General features: G+C 41.3%; 1 protein-coding gene across 1 annotated transcript in view; it reads left to right on the forward strand.

Moving 5' to 3' along the window:
- CEMIP2 (cell migration inducing hyaluronidase 2) overlaps nucleotides 1–18,303 on the forward strand; it is a 144,826-nt gene that overhangs the window by 34,994 nt on the left and 91,529 nt on the right. The window contains 1 exon segment of the mRNA XM_077474952.1: nucleotides 13,838–14,186. Within this exon segment, the coding sequence (XP_077331078.1) occupies nucleotides 13,856–14,186 (331 nt within the window). The 5' untranslated portion in view covers nucleotides 13,838–13,855.

Genomic DNA, 18,303 nt, shown 5'->3' on the forward strand with positions numbered 1-18,303 from the left:
AAAGGCTCTTAGAAATACCGTCACCGGTAAGTCTAACTGAGTCTTTTTTTTTCTTTTTGGGTTTAGATGCATTTAGAGGTAAATATGTTGGTGACAACTAAAACCATATGCAATGAAAATACACAATTTTTTTCATCTTTTAATGCTCAGCCAAGTCAGAATGGATTGTTCATGATGTTGGCTCTTTATTACATAACACATTTTATATACTGCACAACTTTATGACCAGTCAGGGAGTGGGTTTGGTGGGTTGTGTAGTGTCCAGACATGGCAAAATAAGACAGCAGAAAGCAAGTTCTAATACTGGACGTGGTTCATCTGAATAATAATGTACATCAATGGGTGGTGGTTGTCTTGTTTTACAGTGCATAGCGCTGCTTTACCATTACGTCTTGCATGTTCTCTTGGGCATTTAAATATTTGACCTCAGCATCAGAACATTGGATAACATTTTGACTAATGTTAAGTCTATTACAAATGTTGACACATTTTTGTTACCACTTCACAAAATAAGACCCCCTAGTTTTCTCTGGAATGGCTTTAAACTGGTCAAAGTAACTGGCATCCCTCATTTATTTATTCCATATTTAAAGAGGAAGTAAACTCTCCCACTCTGATGCTTCTCTTCATTTAGTCCATTATAATAAGTAATTATCAGACTATAGCCACTGTAATCCAGCCCAAATCGCATATTACTTACGGTTTAAAGAAACTTTAAAAAACTTGTTTCCAGGGGTTGGGCAGCACCATTTTAAGTATTGAGCACTTCCTGTACTGTTAACCAAGCCTCCTTCTCAATCCAACGTTTCTATGGCAACCCTGCTTCCTTTTTCATAGCTTACTTGTTTATTTCATAGTATTTACTTGTGCCGATGTCTAATGTTCGCCTTTGTCAGACTTATCAGCTTCAACTTATAAGACTGCAGTAATGGCCAAGTTTGGACTGTATATGTGGTCACATGGTGTGTAGGAGGAAGCTCTGAGTGATTAGCAGAGTTCAGTGGTGTGCTGTAGGAAGTCCCGATAACAGATAGATAAGACGTAGTGTGTGCCTTAAATCAGGGGAGATCTGGGCATGCTCAGTGACTTCATTCTACAGAACAACAAGGATTACAACAATACTAAGAAAGTAAGGAGATATCTGCAAGCAGTGTTCATTAGGGTTTTTTATGCTGATTTTACATGGGACAAAGTTGTGGGGGAGGGTTTACAACCACTTTAATACCATTTTTAGACTTTTTTTCTTCTTTTGTTTGAATAATAAAACAAATGGCAATGGCATGGAGAAAAAATGATTTGACCCTTAGAGCCGGTTCACACAGGGGCGACTCAGATCCGACTTCAGGTCACCCCAGATCTGACAACATGTAAAAATCAATGTAAGTGAATGAGAGCCGTCTTAATGCACACTCCTGAAGTCGCTCCGACTTCAGAAAAGGTTCCTGTACTACTTCAATCCGACTTGTAGGCGACTGGTCCCTGTTGATTTCAATGGAGGTCGCCTACAAGTCGGATCTCCGTCTATACGGAGGCGACTCTCACGGAATTATCAGCTCTGAAGGGGGAACTCCATGCCAAATTTATGAAAAAAATTTGGCGTGGGTTCCCCCTCCGAGAGCATACCAGGCCCTTGGGTCTGGTATGGATTCTAAGGGGAACCCCCCTACGCCGAAAAAAAACGGCGTGGGGGTCCCCCCTCAGATCCATACCAGACCCTTATCCGAGCACGCTGGCCGGCCAGGAAAGGGGGTGGGGACGAGCGAGCGCCGTACCAGGCCGCGTGCCCTCAACATGGGGGGTGCCTTGGGGAAGGGGGGGTCGCGCGCCCCCCCACCCCAAAGCACCTTGTCCCCATGTTGATGAGGACAAGGGCCTCTTCCCGACAACCCTGGCCATTGGTTGTCGGGGTCTGCGGGCGGGGGGCTTATCGGAATCCGGGAGCCCCCTTTTAATAAGGGGGCCCCCGGATACTGGCCTCCCACCCTATGTGAATGAGTATGGGGTACAATGTACCCCTACCCATTCACCTGTGGAAAAAAAAGTAAAAAAAAACACAACACACAAGGGTTAAAATAGTTTATTACACAGCTTCGGGGGTCTTCTGTCCGTCTTCGGGGGTCTTCTCGCCGGACTCCTCCGCTATCTTCTGCTAGCTCTTTTGCTAGCGGAGGAGCCCGGCTTTCTTCTTCGCTGCCGCCCTCTTCTTCCGACTTCGGGGGTCTTGTCCCCCTCTTCGGTTCTTTTTTTTTTTTTTGTTTTTTTTTTTTTTTTCTTTCATAAATTTGGCATGGAGTTTCCCCTTCAGAGCTCATTCTCTGATTGGCCACAGCAAAAGTCATGTTGTAAGTCGTGTTCAAGTCGTGTTCAAGTCGTGTTCAAGTCGTCTCCAAGTTGCCACACAAAGTCGTGTCGCCCCTGTGTGAACCGGCTCTTAACCTAATATTTTGTTGTACAACGTGTAGAGGCAATCACTGCAAAGAAGCGAGTTCTATAACTCTCAGTGAGACTTCTGGCCTTGTCCACTCTTCTTGAGCAAACTGCTCTGGCAGTCTCTGGGTTGCAAGGTGCCTTCTCCAGAGGTTCAGCTCCTTCCATAGATGTCCAATAAATAAAGATCAGGGCTCAAAGAAAGGCCACGTCAGAATAGTCCTCCTTATCCATTCTAGGATGATTTTAGCTTTGTGTGTTTTGGGTCTTTATCTTCTTGGGGGACCCATGACTTGTGATTGAAACCAAGCTTTCTGACACTGGTCCGTATGGGTTTTTTTTTTTTTTTTTGGTGTTCTTTTCTCTGAAAGCTTAATTTTTTTTTATTTTTTCACAAAAGGCTCCTATATTTTCACCTCTCCTAAAAGCATTGTGGCCTCTCAATATGCATTTTAAAAAATGAAAATGTGGATTTTTTGATTTTCTTTCAACAGTGGAGTTCTCCTATGTCTTCTAGACTCCTTAGAGCCCAGGGTCACTCAAAAAGTTATGGATGGTGAAATAAAACACCAATGTATGTTGAACTGGAGTTCAGCTTGTATCTCTGTGGGCTTTCCATGGCTCTGTCTACTATTCACTATCCTACTGTTTAGTTTTGGGTTGGCTTTTCTTTTTGTGGCCATGTCCAAAGAGGTTGGTTACATTCCCATATAACTTAAACAACTTACAAATATTTGCAACTGTAAGGCCCCTCTCGCACTGGGGCAGGAGCGGCATCGGTGGTAAAACTGCACTATTTTTAGCGGCGGTATTTGCTGCTAGCATGCCGATTTTACCCTCCCCCCCCCCCCCCCCCCCCGCTCCAAAGATGCTGCTAGCAGGACTTTTTTATTTATTTTTTTACTGTCCTGCCAGCGCACCGCTCCAGTGTGAAAGCCCTTGGGGCTTTCACACTGGAGATAGAGCAGCAGCTCTTTCAGGTCGCTTTACAGGTGCTATTTTTAGCGCTGTGGCGCCTGCAAAGAGCACCAGTGTGAAAGGGGTCTAATCATGGGAGCATCCAGCTGCTTGGAGGTGGTGATCTTTTAGCCTTCACTTTTGATATTGTCTAATTTTCTTTCTGATCTCCACAGATGATTCTCAACCTTTGCTTTGGTCTAAGTTCAGTGCGGTGTCTGACTAGACTTAAAGCGGACCTTCAGCCATTTTTTTTTTTTTTCAAATTTCCATCTCTTCTGCCTTTGTTTTAACTTTAGATAGGAAAACATTTTTTTTTTTTCTGCAAGTAAATACCTTATACAGCCCACTTCCTGTTTCTTGTCTGGTTATTAGCCTAGCCTTATGACATCATGCACAGCTCTCTCTCTAACTCTTGCAAGACTTTGCCAGGAAGGGAGGGGGGAAGAGCCATAAGAGGGCCAATAAAAGCTGCAGAGCTGGAGGTGTGCCTCTGTGTGTGTAAATGCAGGAAGTGAACAGACAGCAGCTTAAGCTGCCCAGACTTAGTGGAGGGAGATTTCTGCAGCATATTTGGCAAGTATAGAATCACAGTATATATAAAATAATAGGCCTCTTGCCTCCTGATGGCGGGAGGGTGCTTGCCTCCTGATGGCGGGAGGGTGCTTGCCTCCTGATGGCGGGAGGGTGCTTGCCTCCTGATGGCCATCTAGTCTTATAGATGAGGGCAACCATAATGGTGATGTAGTCTGAGATGAAAATTATTTGGACCCCCCCCCCCGCTGTTGCGTATCATGCTCACAGGTTGATTATTTATGTGCTTGATGCTCTTTGACATATAAATGAACTTGTCTTTCTCCAAGGGCTTGTGTTGGCCCTCTGAAAGGCAATCGGTGGTGAGGAAATCTATGATTAAATGCTCTTCAGAGGCCATTGGACAAGCACTGAGAAGGTGTTGCACCCTCTTTGCCACCTGCTTTAACTGATAAAAACCTGCACCACGTTTCCGTGACCATGTACATTGCACACAATTGCAGCAGCACCAGGTTAATGGGTTGTGTTTGGCAGGCCTGCTGAGCGTGATACGGAGGACAGTTCTTGCTGTGGCCATGAAAGAAATGCTTTGCAGCTTAAGTGGGAGCAGTTGAGGGGTGGTTACAACACAGCTCCACTGCATGTAAGTGAGGCCTATACTCTATAACACTGTGCTAGTGCTGATTTATGTTCTTAGGTCAACACAGGCGCTACACATCTTGTTGAAATCTTTAAAGGCTGTAGACAGAAGCCAAAGTAACAACTGAAACCCAACAAGGCCAAAATAAGTGTCAGTTTTCTTTTAACAGCTGGTCACAAAATCGTCATTTAATGGACACCACCGCCACCCCCCCCACCACCTAAGAATTTTCCATATGCATTACAGAACTAGAACCTAGAATATCGTGTATGATGTTGACATTTGTGTCGTCTTACATTTTTGAGCTTTTGCCTCTGATGGCATTGATAAACCAGTTAAGGCTGCAACTATTATTTTCATAATAGATTAGTTGGCCGATTTTTTTTTTTTTTTTTTTTTTTTTTTTTAATTGTTTTGATCGGTAAAATTTAGTTAATATGTAAAGTTAAGTTAAAAAAAGGCAATTTAGTCTTGAATATCTCTTTGCAGTGGTAAATATAAATAAGCAACTAGATGGTTAGGGAGCAAAATCTCTATAATCTACTCTGAGAATAACAGACCGACAAATACTGTATCTACTATTAGAGAAGAGATATACTGTATCTACTATTAGAGGTTGAATCTGGTAAAAATTATCACACGGAGATCACATTTTTTTATTATTATTATTATTGCAGATTTTCAAACAGAACTGTAATATATTATATATGCTGGCCATACAAAAACAATGTCTTCCGTGCGAAAAAAAAAAAACTTTTAATTTTAAGAATGTTCGTTCAATTTTCTAATAGTTAGTGGGGTCAAATCGATGTTGGTATTTTCAACCACAGTGATGGGAAAATTTAGAAATAATAGAAAACCTTTTGGTCAAAGGAATTTTCAGTGTATGTGGTTATGATTCAGAAATTACATTTTAAAACTGAATGTTAAAAGCAAGTGAAAATTTCAAACATTCTTTCATTCAGCGAATGTACAAAGACTTTTCGTATCAATATTCTTGTCTGAAAATTGATCTGTGTGGCCAGCATAAGGCGTGGTTCAACCCTATGCGATTTTGCTTTTAATCTGTTTCTGCACTGCTTTTTGCTGTGTGATTAGATTTTTGCAAACGTGATTTTTGCTGCAATTTTTATTTTTTTTTGGCCAATTTGTTGTTGGGCAGATAAAAAAAAAAAAAAGACATGGCTTTTCTGCAGGTTCCCCATTGTTGAACCAAGAAAGTACAGTTTTTGCATTGGAAAAAAAGTCCCTTTCAAATACGCAGCGGCTGAAAAAAGCATAGATGTGAGCGTGCCCCATAGGAAACAATGTAAAAAGCACCAAAAAACACACAGGTGTGGACCAGGTCTAAGACGTTTAATAACTTAATGGGGTTAAAACTACAATTAACCCTTTATAGTACAAAAAGAGCAAATAATCGCTACTGTAAAGGGTACATTTTACTGTGGAACAGTGAGTAATATTTACAGTAGCAATTATTTGCTCTTTTTGTACTAAAGGGCTCATTTTAGTTTTTTTAACCCTATTATGTTACAGGCCGATTAATCAAATATGAAAATAGTAGTTGTTTTTGGCCCTAGAACCAGTAATGTAGTATACAATATTTAATTTTTAAGAAAGCTACTTCTGCTTAAATATTTATTTCAGTCCCTGGGTTGTGTGTCATACAGGATGTGCACTCAACAAATTGCCAAGCACAGAGCCAGGATGTTTTAGAATCTAGAGTTGTTGAAAATAAAGATCTTGTGAAACGTTGAGAATTTTTGCACCACAGTGTGCTGGAATTACAAAACACAACACAAGGAAACCCAAGATGTGCAGAATAAGCATAAATAAGGAACAGGATGAACTTTAAAAAAATATAGATCTAGCATTCCTGAGTCAATTAGGATTTCATCTGTTTTTTAATATACAGCTTATTTGCATGATAAAGCAATTTATTACTCCGTAAAGCGCTTTTGACAATCTAACACTATTATTTTTAAATTAGTGGTATAATAGTCTATATTAATGTTTTTAAAATAATTTAGTTGTGAAAATAAATGACTCCAGAATTAAAGTAAATCAAGTGAACTTGTAAATCTGATACAGACCATTTAAAGGTAAACTGCACTTAAATCGATAGTAAAGGTAATTTTCTTTATTTTATTTTTTATTTTTTTATACTTACCTGCTTTGTATATTGGTTTTGCACAGAGCAGCCCTGTTCCTCCTCCTTCTCGGGTCCCCTGACAACTGGTTTCACCTCTTCTCCGAGTGCCCCCATAGCAAGCTGCTTGCTCTCAACCCCGCTCTTCGTGTTCATAAGACACACAGGACAGGGATCTGCTCTCTCCACACTGGCTGTTATTGACAACAGTGGGAGCCAATGACCTGGGAGGGCAGCCGCTGGGGGAACATGCTGCTGAGAGAACTGTATACTGAAGGTCTTTACCTTCATGCATGGAATGTATGAAGGTCAAAACCCTTCAGCCTTTAGAACCACTTTAAACTCTTAACACTGACCTCCCACAAATACGTGGCCCCACTAGTTTCCATGGGGCTGCATATTTTCATTTGTCACTTCCAGCACAGAGGACTAATGATTGGGACCAAAAACAGCCGATTCCAGGTAACCTGTTTGCAGTGATGGCCTACCACAGTGATTAGTCAGGTTTTTTTTTTTTTTTTAAACCTAGATCAAGGTTCAGTCTGGTCAGTGCCAGGGTTGGTGTTTGGGTCAAAAGTGAAGGTCTGTGTGTGTCTATCTCTTATCTCTTATCTCTTATCTCTTATCTCTTATCTCTTATCTCTTATCTCTTATCTCTTATCTCTTATCTCTTATCTCTTATCTCTTATCTCTTATCTCTTATCTCTTATCTATCAAAAAATTCACGGATCGGATCAGAGTCACGGATGAGATCATTTTTTGGATCAGCAAATAATTGAATTTGCAAAAACCTGTGAAAATGTCCCCACTGTAATATCCACAATCTTCCCCCACTGTAATATTGACCGAGTATGGCTAGATGTGTACTTACCATTCGGAATGGACAAAGTATAATTAGTTAGGTAAAATGTGTATATGGGATGACCCTTGTAGATATCCTTTGGATCGGTGGTTGGCTACGGTAAATGCTCCTCGTATAGGTAAATATAATGGAGAAAGCCTCATTGCTCAGTACCGTTAATAAATAACTATTTATTCCAAAAAATAAACAGGTGTCCAACTCACATGTATGAGTGCTTGATTTCTTGGCACCCGGAGTGAACAGCAGGTATAGGTAGGGCCGTGAAATCTGCCTGGTCGGGTCGTACAGCCGCTACCACGGTGGAGGCTTGATTTCTGGATTTGGACGTGTGGGCGGAAGTGCGTCACAGTAACGTGACTCGACCACTATGCATTTCGACCTATCGATCTATTGGCCATCCTCAGGAAGTTGCCTGTATCGGCATATGTACCAGCGATTAGCAGGAGAATTTATTTTGGGTCATACGTTGGTGGAAGGTTATGATAGTAGCAAGAAATATACAGATAAATTAATATATATTTTTTATTTTTTTACTATTTTGAGCCAGTTTTTCTTTGATAATGAAAAAAAAAATCTTGAGATATCTGCCATTTACCAGCAAATGAAAGCCCAATTTTATCCGGGGGAAAAAAAAGTCTAATCGCCCTGGATGCACAAAGTAGTTGTGGTGATCCGTAAATGGTTTTATTAACACATGTTAAAGATGCAAAATTGTTCTTGGGCATTTAAGCTTTGTTTTACCCTTAAGCCTGAAGGACAAAGTGTAATATTTTGCACCTTGCTAGTCCTTGGAGTTATTGGCTGGCTTTGTTTTCTTCTTTCGGCTTTTTAATTTTTTTTACCTGGGGATCCTGAGAAATATGTACTTTTTGCACTAGGGTGAAAATGCCCATTCTACCATATCTATGGAGTAGCAGTGTGGTCACCATAGGAACAGAGGTGTTTTAGAATTAGAGCACCACCTCCTCACCTTATCTGCATAATATAAGGGTCAGGTATTCTGTAGTTCATTGATGAACTGAGCAGGACTGATTATACTAATTGAGATAATACTGTAGAGTGGACCGCACAGAACAGGATTTCTGGTGGGGTCAACAGGTAATATTATTCACTTGACCGATCTAACAAACCATCTTGATTGGTATATTTTAAAAGGTAGCATATAAGAAGTTCATTGCTGGGCTTTGCATAGTCCTGGGACCGCTGGTTGGCGGATATGGTAAGTAAAATGCTTTTCCCAGGCATATAGACAAAAAATTAGCATTTAACCCTTGCAGTACAAAGGCAGCTCCACTGCAAGGTAGGATTTTTGCTTTCCCTGGAGTTGGACTTTAACCCTGGCAACTGTGCAGGCCAATTTAGTACCGGACAGCCATTGAATCTTGTAAGATTTCCTTTACTTGGCGGCTCTTAAAGCCCAACTCCAGCAAAAACAAAAATGTACTGTATTTATCGAAAACACACAAGATCACACTGGGCATGTCCGATTTACAAATGATTTATTTCTGTCATTTCAATGTACATTTATCTCATGGTCATCTAGGTCTTCTTCCTCCACAGCATTTCCTCTGAAGGGAAACACAGAAGATAAACTCTTTCCAGTTGTTTTTCTTCATAATTTATAAATAGGAATGTTTGATTTCTTACTGCAGACAAGAAGAGATGGTCAGCTTTTTTTCCTTATAAAATGACAATGATCATTTTATATCGCAGCAGTGAATGTGTTTTTAATACATATTCCTAGAGTGGATAAAAAAAAAAAAAAGGGAATAATATGGTTGAGTGTAAGTATGTTTCTTGTTAACTGATATGTTTATAGCAGTGTTAACAAGAATGTACCACTCCTTTTCTCTGAGGTTGTCCATCTGGTTTCATTTACCAGCAGCTCGATTGGTAGTGTGCCGCGGGCATCCCCATACCCAGATGTTCAGAGTGTGTGTTTAAGACATCAGTGTGCTGCAGCTGGAAAGACCTGGTATCATCATCTGTATCATTTTTCTAGTATTGAAGGTGGAAATTAAACCGGTGATCTCATGGCTTTGTACAATGATGCCTAACTTGCTGTCCAAGGGGATCTTAAGCCCAAGGAACTCTGTTTAATACAGTGTGTCCTTTTTATTTATTTTTTTGTCCTCTCGCCAAATTACTTTTTTTTTTTTCCCCTCCTTAAAAAAAAAAAAAAAAAAAAAAAAGACCTTTCCATCTACTATAGAATTGATATTTTGCTAGTTTCAAAATGTATACTCTCCCAGGTGGATGCAGCATCAATGCGATGCTGCATTTGTTCCATGCTGGCTTTGTAGTGAGAAATAAGCGATCAAACACAGCAGTCGTTCAGTTTTCCTCTGAGCAGAGAGCTGTAACTGTTAGTTTTCAGCTCTCTGCTCTCCCCTTCCGCATCCACTGGAGCGCTGGGCTGTGGAGTGGGTGAGAGGGGCTGGCTCAGGCTCTTGGCAGCTCACTGAGAAGCTGAGCCAGGTGGTGGTCCAGGCTTCTGTGTGGATACCGGCCACATGGTCAGGATCTTTCCCGAGCTTGGATCGGCTCTGTGACATCAGCTGACAGTGGGCTTTAGAAAGATCTGCACTCATGTGATACATATGAGAATTACAGCCAAAAAAGCTTTGGCTGTATTTCTTTAAACTATATGTAATCCCATTTTCTAAAATTGTATACAAGCTTTACCATGATAAATGTTATTCTATGCTTTTTAAATCTAAAACTTTTATTATAATACTATCAGATAGCCTCCTATGAAGGTCCTTCTTCAGACACGTAATGTAGAGGGGGACAGTGCTCTGTCCTTGTCTTCAGATTGTGCTTCTGTGTTGCCATCCTGTCAGGCGGGCTTTTGATGGAGATGCACAGGCATTGTCAATTGTCGTCGCTGTCAGAAACCCACCCTGAGAAATACCACGCAGTCTTTGCTAGAGTGCATGTAGACAGGAAGTGGCTTCAAAGAATGAGATCTATAGCGACGAGATGTAACAATAGGATGTCAATTATGGCAAAAACTAATGGCAGTATATGATACACATTCTGGGAGATTTACTGAAACTGGTGCACTCCGAATCGAATGCAGCTGTGCATGGTAGCCAATCAACTTCTAATTTAGCTTGTCCAATTAAGCTTTGACAATAAAACATGGATGCCGATTGGTTTCTACTAAGAGCTGCACCAGATTTTTCACTCTCCAATTTTTGTAAATAACCCCCATTTTTTTATTTTTTATTTTTTTCTGGCAAAGAAAATGTAATTCTGTAATACCCCCATACACACGATCAGAAATTCCGTCAGAAAAAACTTGGATAGTTTTTCTGACGGAATTCCGCTCAAGTTTGCCTTGCGCACACACGGTCACACAAGTTCTCTGAACTTTCGACCGTCAAGAACGTGGCGACGTACAACGCTACGATGAGCCGAGAAAATAAAGTTCAGTGCTTCCGAGCACGCGTGATATTTTTTTTTTTTTTTTTGCGTGCCCAAATTGCATACAGATGAACGCATTTTCGTATAGGAACTTTTTCCGACCGAAAAATGGAGATTGTGCTCTCGATCTTTTGCTGGCTGGAATTCTGCTGATGGAGAATACACGCAGTTGGAATTTCTGACTAAAAGCTCACATCCGACTCTTGCTGGCAGAATTCTCTGATCGTGTGTAAGGAGCATTAGGGTTTAACTCTACTTTCCCTTGTCGGGGAAAGATTTAAAGTAAAACTTTTGTGAGAAATAGAGGGGTTCTCTAGCTGACCTCTTTCTGCAAATTCCAAAGGCCTGTATTTTTCAGATCTAAAAGCCTAAATACTTTGAGTCACAGAACTGGAGCTAGTATATACCAATCAGGAAAGGCAGAGAAAAGTCAGAAGCCCTTGTTTGCATACTGCCTTGGTCAGAAGCTAGTCAAGAAGAAAGCCTGGTAGAATTTGGCATCAATGGCAGTCTACATGTTTCTCTAATAATGGGTTACCTTTTAACCCGTTCCTGACTGGCGCACGCCGATGTACATCTGCAGAATGGCACGGCTGGGCAAATGGGTATACCTGTACTTGTGTCCCTTTTTTAAATTTTGCCGCTGTGTCATCGTGTGCATGGCGTGCACCGGCCGGGACCTCCGTGAGTCGGGTCACGGGTACCGTGGACGCGATCGTCTCGCGGAGAGGAAGAACGGGGAGATGCTAATGTAAACAAGCATCTCCCCGTTCTGCCTGGTGACAGTGTCACTGATATCTGCTCCCTGTCATCTGGAGCAGAGATCAGTGACGTCACACGTAGCCACACTCACCAGGACACACTTAATCCTTACACTGCCCCCTAGTGGTTAACCCCTTCACTGCCAGTGTAATTTACACAGGAATCAGTGCATTTGTATAGCACTGATTGCTGTATAAATGACAGTGGTCCCAAAAATTTCCGATGTGTCCGCCATAATGACGATATAAAAAATCTCTGATCGCCGCCATTACTAGTAAAAAAAAAAAAAAAAAAATTATTAATAAAAATGCCATAAAACTATACCCCTATTTTGTAAATGCTATAACTTTTACACAAAACAATCAAATGCTTATTACGACTTTTTAATTTTTTTTACTAAAAATATGTAAAAGAATGTATCAGCCTAAACTGAGGAGAAAAAATGTTTTTTTATACATTTCTGGGGGATATTTATTATAGCAAAATGTAAAAAATAATGCACTTTTTTTTTTTTCTTTAAAATTGTCGCTTTTTTTTTTTTTTGTTTATAGCGCAAAAAATAAAAACCGCAGAGGTGATCAAATACCACCAAAAGAAAGCACTATTTGTGGGAAAAAAGGACGTAAATTTTGTTTGGGAGCCTCGTTGCACGACCGCGCAATTGTCAGTTAAAGCGACGCAGTGCCGAATCGCAAAAAGTGCTCTGGTCAGGAAGGGGGGAAATTCTTCCGGGGCTGAAGCGGTTAAAATGTGATAATTCTACAGAAAATTGACAGCCGGTTTAATGAATTGATGTGTTGCATCATAATGTTAACAGTCACTTTAAATAACTACTGTATATCTGCCCTCCACCCCCCTCTTTCCTCTGCTTGTTAGAATAACTGTCTGCTGTTGAGCTCTCAATACCTGGCCAACTTGCAATCATGGGTTCCCTGTAATCGGCATTCATTGTAACAAATGGAATGTCATGTTTGTTCAAAGCTCCCATTCAACGCTGCAGATCCTGCCAAAGCTTGCCTCTTGTCTGCTACTTTTTCTTGTTTTGTCAAATCACTCAGCCTAACATCTGTGACTGCCAGGTGTACAGGAGGGAACTGTTCATCTTGGAGGGTCAGGTCAGTAACTGAAAGCAATTTGTAATGTTCTTAGTCTAGCAATACGCGTATACATGGTCTGTGCAAAATCCAATTGATTCCTCCATCCACACTAAACAACATGGGATATAGGAATTTTCTCTGTTGCCTATTGTAGTGTGACAGTAGCAATTAATACCTGAACATTGATTGCATCTGCTTGCAGGCAGGCATTCAGCCAAAGCATGACACTTTGTCTGACAATTTTCAACCTAGCTCCTTCGAAAAAATTTGCTTTAAAAAGCCAACTTTTGGGTTGAGCCAGGTGGTGCCAACAAGGTTACTAATGGATTGCCTTTTGGCTGATTCGTCTGAATCTGACAGCATTTCAGTCGTTTATTGCAGATTTAAGTTCTACAGTAGGTCATGAGTTCAATTTTCCCTGTATGGTGTAGATGAGTCTACTCCGGAGAATGGAATTGGCATTGTTAGCAAGCAGTAGGTTGAAATTGATTGCTTGATATTCCTTTTTAAGCAGATGAATAAGTTATAATGATATGCTCATGGGGTCATGAGGGAAACAGTCCAACATTCATTGAAGAATTGATGCCCAAATTAATGGAGAATGATTTTGGGGGTCTAATCTGGCTGTAATGATCGGATCCCAGTATCTGTCAGCAGCTTTGTACTCATTTGGGTGCCTCATGAAGAATGTACTTGCTATGTAGTTACCAGACGTAAACCCGGTAGAGTTTTATGATGACATTCAAAATTGTTGACACCTGAATGGAGACCTCTCTAAATCATTTTTATTTATTTTTTCCCTTGGGCATTTTGAATAGTATTTAAAATTTATAGTTGCAAAATTTGTAATGCATACGGTTTACAAAGCTGAGTGTTATACCTTGTACTTATAGATTTTCCAGATGTGTGTCTTGTACTTTTTTTATATTGTCTTGCTTTTGAATCATTTTTTATTTTTCTATACTTTCTTGTTTTGGCAGATTTGACATCACATAACAATGCATTCAGGTGACTACAGAGGGGGCTCCCGGCTGTTCCTCCAGCCACAGAATGGCAGCAACCTGCGCTCTCCAGGTTACGTGCCTGGGAGAATTGTTCCATTACGCCCACCACCTCTTCCAAAGACTCAAGGATCAGCCAAATTCAATTCTGCGGGGGAAGAAGCACATGCAACATTTGGGTTTTCTAGAGAAGAACAAAACAATCATGCACAGGTCATTCGCAAGAGAAGACATAAAAACACTTTAATATGCTTTGCTATTTCCAGCCTGTCGTTTTTTATCATCCTTGCAATTGTTCTAGGAATTTCCTCAAAGTATGCCCCTGATGGTAAGTTTCCATCTATAAAGTTTTTAAGTCCTGGGTCATTGTTGTGAATTTTTACGTAATAGGATATAAAGTTAGAAACCTAGGTTTACACAACCCATAATCAAAAATGTATTTTAAGGGTTAACTTTTGATAAAACATACTTACATACTTGCATGATTCACCTGGCAGTATCAGATTGGCACAGCAATCAAGAGTTCAGTAGTTTATAGGCTCTGCTGTCCTCCAATAGTACTGCTGCTGTTGAGCAAAACCAGTGGACCCAAAAAGGAACATGAACTGATACAAACTCAAAATTCACAGTCATATCTAGGGCAGCACAAGGGATAAGTGGTGAGCACTTTTGCCTAGTAGCACTGGGGGTCGTTGGTTCAAATCTGAGTGCTACCTTCCTGGAGTTTGCATGTTCTCTCTGTGCCTGTGTAGGTTTCCTTGGGTACTCCGATTTCCTCCCACACTTCAAAGACATGCTGGTAGGCTAATTGGCTCCTGTCTAAACTGACCCTAGTATGTATATGTGTCAATACGAGTTTGGGGACCTTAGATTTTAAGCTCCTTGAGGTCAGGGACTGATGTGAATGCAAAAATGTGTGTGTGTGTGTGTGTGGCGCGCTGCGTAAATTGACAGCGATATATAAGTACTTGAAATAAATCAAATCTGTCAACTTACTCCATATAATGCCTGGGCACCCACCAAGCCCAGGTCTCTATAGCTTGGGTATTGCACTTGAACAATTTGGGAACTGCTGCTTTAGAAAATCCCATTAGATGGGACCCCTCACTAATACTACTACCACAGTGCTGGTACATATTCAGCATGTTATACCTGCTGTTTCCAAATCCTATCCCTATAGTTCAATTTGCTTTTAAATTGCATCATTGGAGGTACTCTAGTTAGATGTTATGTCTGCATGGCCTTTCTTTTTTATTAAATTATTTTGAACTAAACCTCACAAATATTTTCTGCTAACTAACCCTGTATAAGTAGTATATTGTATTTTTCCTAACCACTTCAATACAGGGTACTTTTGCACCTTCTTGCCCGCCCAGGCCAATTTTCAGCTTTTGTTGCTGTCACTTTTTAAATGACAATTGCGCGGTCATACTACAATGTACTTAAACTTTTTATCATTTTTTTCCCCCACAGATAGAGCTTTCTTTTGGTGGTATTTGATCACCTCTGCGTTTTTTTTTTTTTTTGCTAAACAAATAAAAAAAAAATCTTTGTTTTGTTATAAAATTTTGTAAGTAAGTCGGTTTTCTCCTTCACTGATGGGCACTGATAAGCTGCACTGATGGGAACGGATAAGGCGGCAACGATGAGGCTGCACTGATGGGAGACACTGGGAGGTGGCACCGATGGGTACTTATGGGTGACACTGAAAGGGGCATTGATGGGCACTAATGTCTGAATTTTACTGATAGGCATTTTACACTATCAGCTGCCTGAGCACTGATTGCCATTTTACTGGTGGCCTAGGGTGGAATACCTGGTGGTCCAGTGTGGTGGCCATCCCTGGGGGTCCTGGGCTAGCATCTGACGGGAGGCTGCACTGATAAACAGTCAGCATTGACCCCCCCCCCGTCAGGAGAGCAGCTGATCGGCTTTCCTCTACTCGTGTCTGTCAGGCACGAGTGAGGAAAAGCCTATCAACTGCTCTTCCTGTTTACATCGTGATCAGCCGTGATTGGACACGGCTGATCGCATGGTAAAGACTCTGTCAGAGACTCTTTACCTAGATCAGAGTTGCGGTGTGTCAGACTGACACACTCTGCGATGCACGCCCCCGGTGGTGCGCAGCAGCTTGATATCCTGAGAACGTCATGACGTCCGAGACGTCCTGAGAACTTTGCCGACATCATTTTGCTATATGGCAGGCGGCATGTGGTTAAAGTATGATACATGTCATCTCTCAGGCTAGGGCTATGGAGAAAATAAGTTATTCTCTAGTCTTTGCTTTATGTGTGCTTGCATATTACAAGTACATAAAAATCTAATTTTCTGTTCTTATCTTATTCTTATTAAGAAGGAAGAGATACTGATCTGGTTATGATGAGTCAAGTTTATTATGTTGCTCAAGCCTAGTAGCTGACTTGCTGAAGTTGGACTTTAAAATCTATCTATAGCCAAAACAAGTTTTACTGCTATCTGGATATCTGTTAGATTTGGCTTTACTTTCTGTTCTGAGGAAAACATTTTCCCAGACAGGAAATATGGAGAAATCGCAAAAGGAGATTTTAGCACCATCCTACTTAATTTGAAAATTGAATTTTTTATTTAAATTGGCTGTAAAGGCTCACGTTTTGTACCATCATGCATTCTTTTCATGAAGGTTAAAAACCACCTGTGTGCAGCAGAGCCCCCAGCCCCTCCTAAAACGTACCCGAGCCCCATCTCGATCCAGTGATGCGAGTATTGGCTGAGACAGCAGCAGTAGCCATTGGCTTCCGCTACTGTCAATCGCAGCCAGTGAGAAGAGAGTTGGGGTAGGGCCGAGCCACATTCCATGTGTGAATGGACACACAGAGCAGAGGCTTGGGTGCCCCCATAGCAAGCTGCTTGCTGGGGGTACTGGGCAGGAGGGGGAAGTGCCTGGAGCGCTGGCGGGGATCTGAGAAGAGGATCAGGGCTGCTCTGTGCAAAACCATTGCATAGAGCAGGTAAGTATGCAATGTTTATTTTAAAAAAAACGCACTTATGTCGTCACTTTAATGTATTACAGTGGAACAGATACTTCACTTCCTGTGTGGTAAGAAAGGTATCCTCAAGACAGAATGAGTATGGCCCCTTTCACATGGGGCAGACTCCGCATTCGATCCTCAGCAGGGAATCTGTCTGCTGATCTCCCGCTAAGCAAGCGGATGACAGGTCAGCGTGGACACAGACACAACCCACTTTCCTCTATGGGCAGTAAGATGTAAATGGACTGGCTGGTTGTTTGCACCTGACTGCCATCTGATCTGATCTGGCCAGATGGAGGGGAATGGACACAAATACATTTTCATCCTCCTGCCCATAGAGGAAAATGGAGGGTCTGGTCGGGTCCATCTGAAAAATTGCATGACCGTCTGTGTGAAAGAGGCCTAAGGGAAAACCTTTCTAACAGGTATTCTAAACTCTATCCAATACAAATACAGTTTTTTTTTTTTTTTTTTTTTTAGCTATATATACTTTTAAATGAAATGTACATGTTTTCACAATGGGGTTGATTTACTAAAGGCAAGTAGACTGTGCACTTTGCAAAGTGCAGTTGCTCCAGAGCTTAATAAATGAGGTAAAACTTAAGAATACCCAATCACGAACAAGGGGAAAAAATAAAACATTTTTGCTTGTACATGATTGGATGATGGAAGTCAGCAGAGCGTCTGCTCATTTACCAAGCTCTGGATAAACCGCAAAGTACATAGTCTTTTTGCCTTTAGTAAATCCACCCCACTGTGTTCATGTGTGGGGGAAAAAGTTTGCAGTCCTAGTTGTTACAACCCCTTAAAGCCTGTTAACCCTTTTGCTGCCACCATTAACTGTTGCAGCGGCGTTGGCATGTAATCAAACCAGGAGTTTGTTTGCCTTTTTGCTCATACAAGAAAGCTAGCAGCTAGAAGTTATTCTGTCACCCAATGCCCTCTACATATAGAGTAATATGAACCTTAGCCCCCCCCCCCCCCATTTGATGTGGGATTTTCTGTCTATCTGGGTACCCCAAGGCCCCCCTATCAGGCCATAGAGCAGAGTGAAGTCAGCAAACATCTATTCATTGATCTCTTGGGTAGCATGAACCTAGAAAACCTCATCTTGGAGCACTTCCTGGTTCAGAACTGTCAAACCTGGGCTGCTCTGGCTGGTGAAGAAGCTGATAAATCACAGCTTCAGTAGAGTGCAGAGGTGATGTTAGGGCTCTGATAGATTTAAGAAAACCCCCATGCCCTATACCAGTGATGGCGAACCTTGGCACCCCAGATGTTTTGGAACTACATTTCCCATGATGCTCATGCAGTGTAGTGGAGCATCATGGGAAATGTAGTTCCAAAACATCTGGGGTGCCAAGGTTCACCATCACTGCCCTTTACACACATAAATGCAAATGTGCTGAATGATAATTGTACCGCATATTGGGGAGA

This window comes from Lithobates pipiens, unplaced genomic scaffold (genome assembly GCF_037356315.1).
Source record: "Lithobates pipiens isolate NorthernLeopardFrog02 unplaced genomic scaffold, aLitPip1_a1.2 Scaffold_13, whole genome shotgun sequence".
Lineage (NCBI taxonomy): Eukaryota > Metazoa > Chordata > Amphibia > Anura > Ranidae > Lithobates > Lithobates pipiens.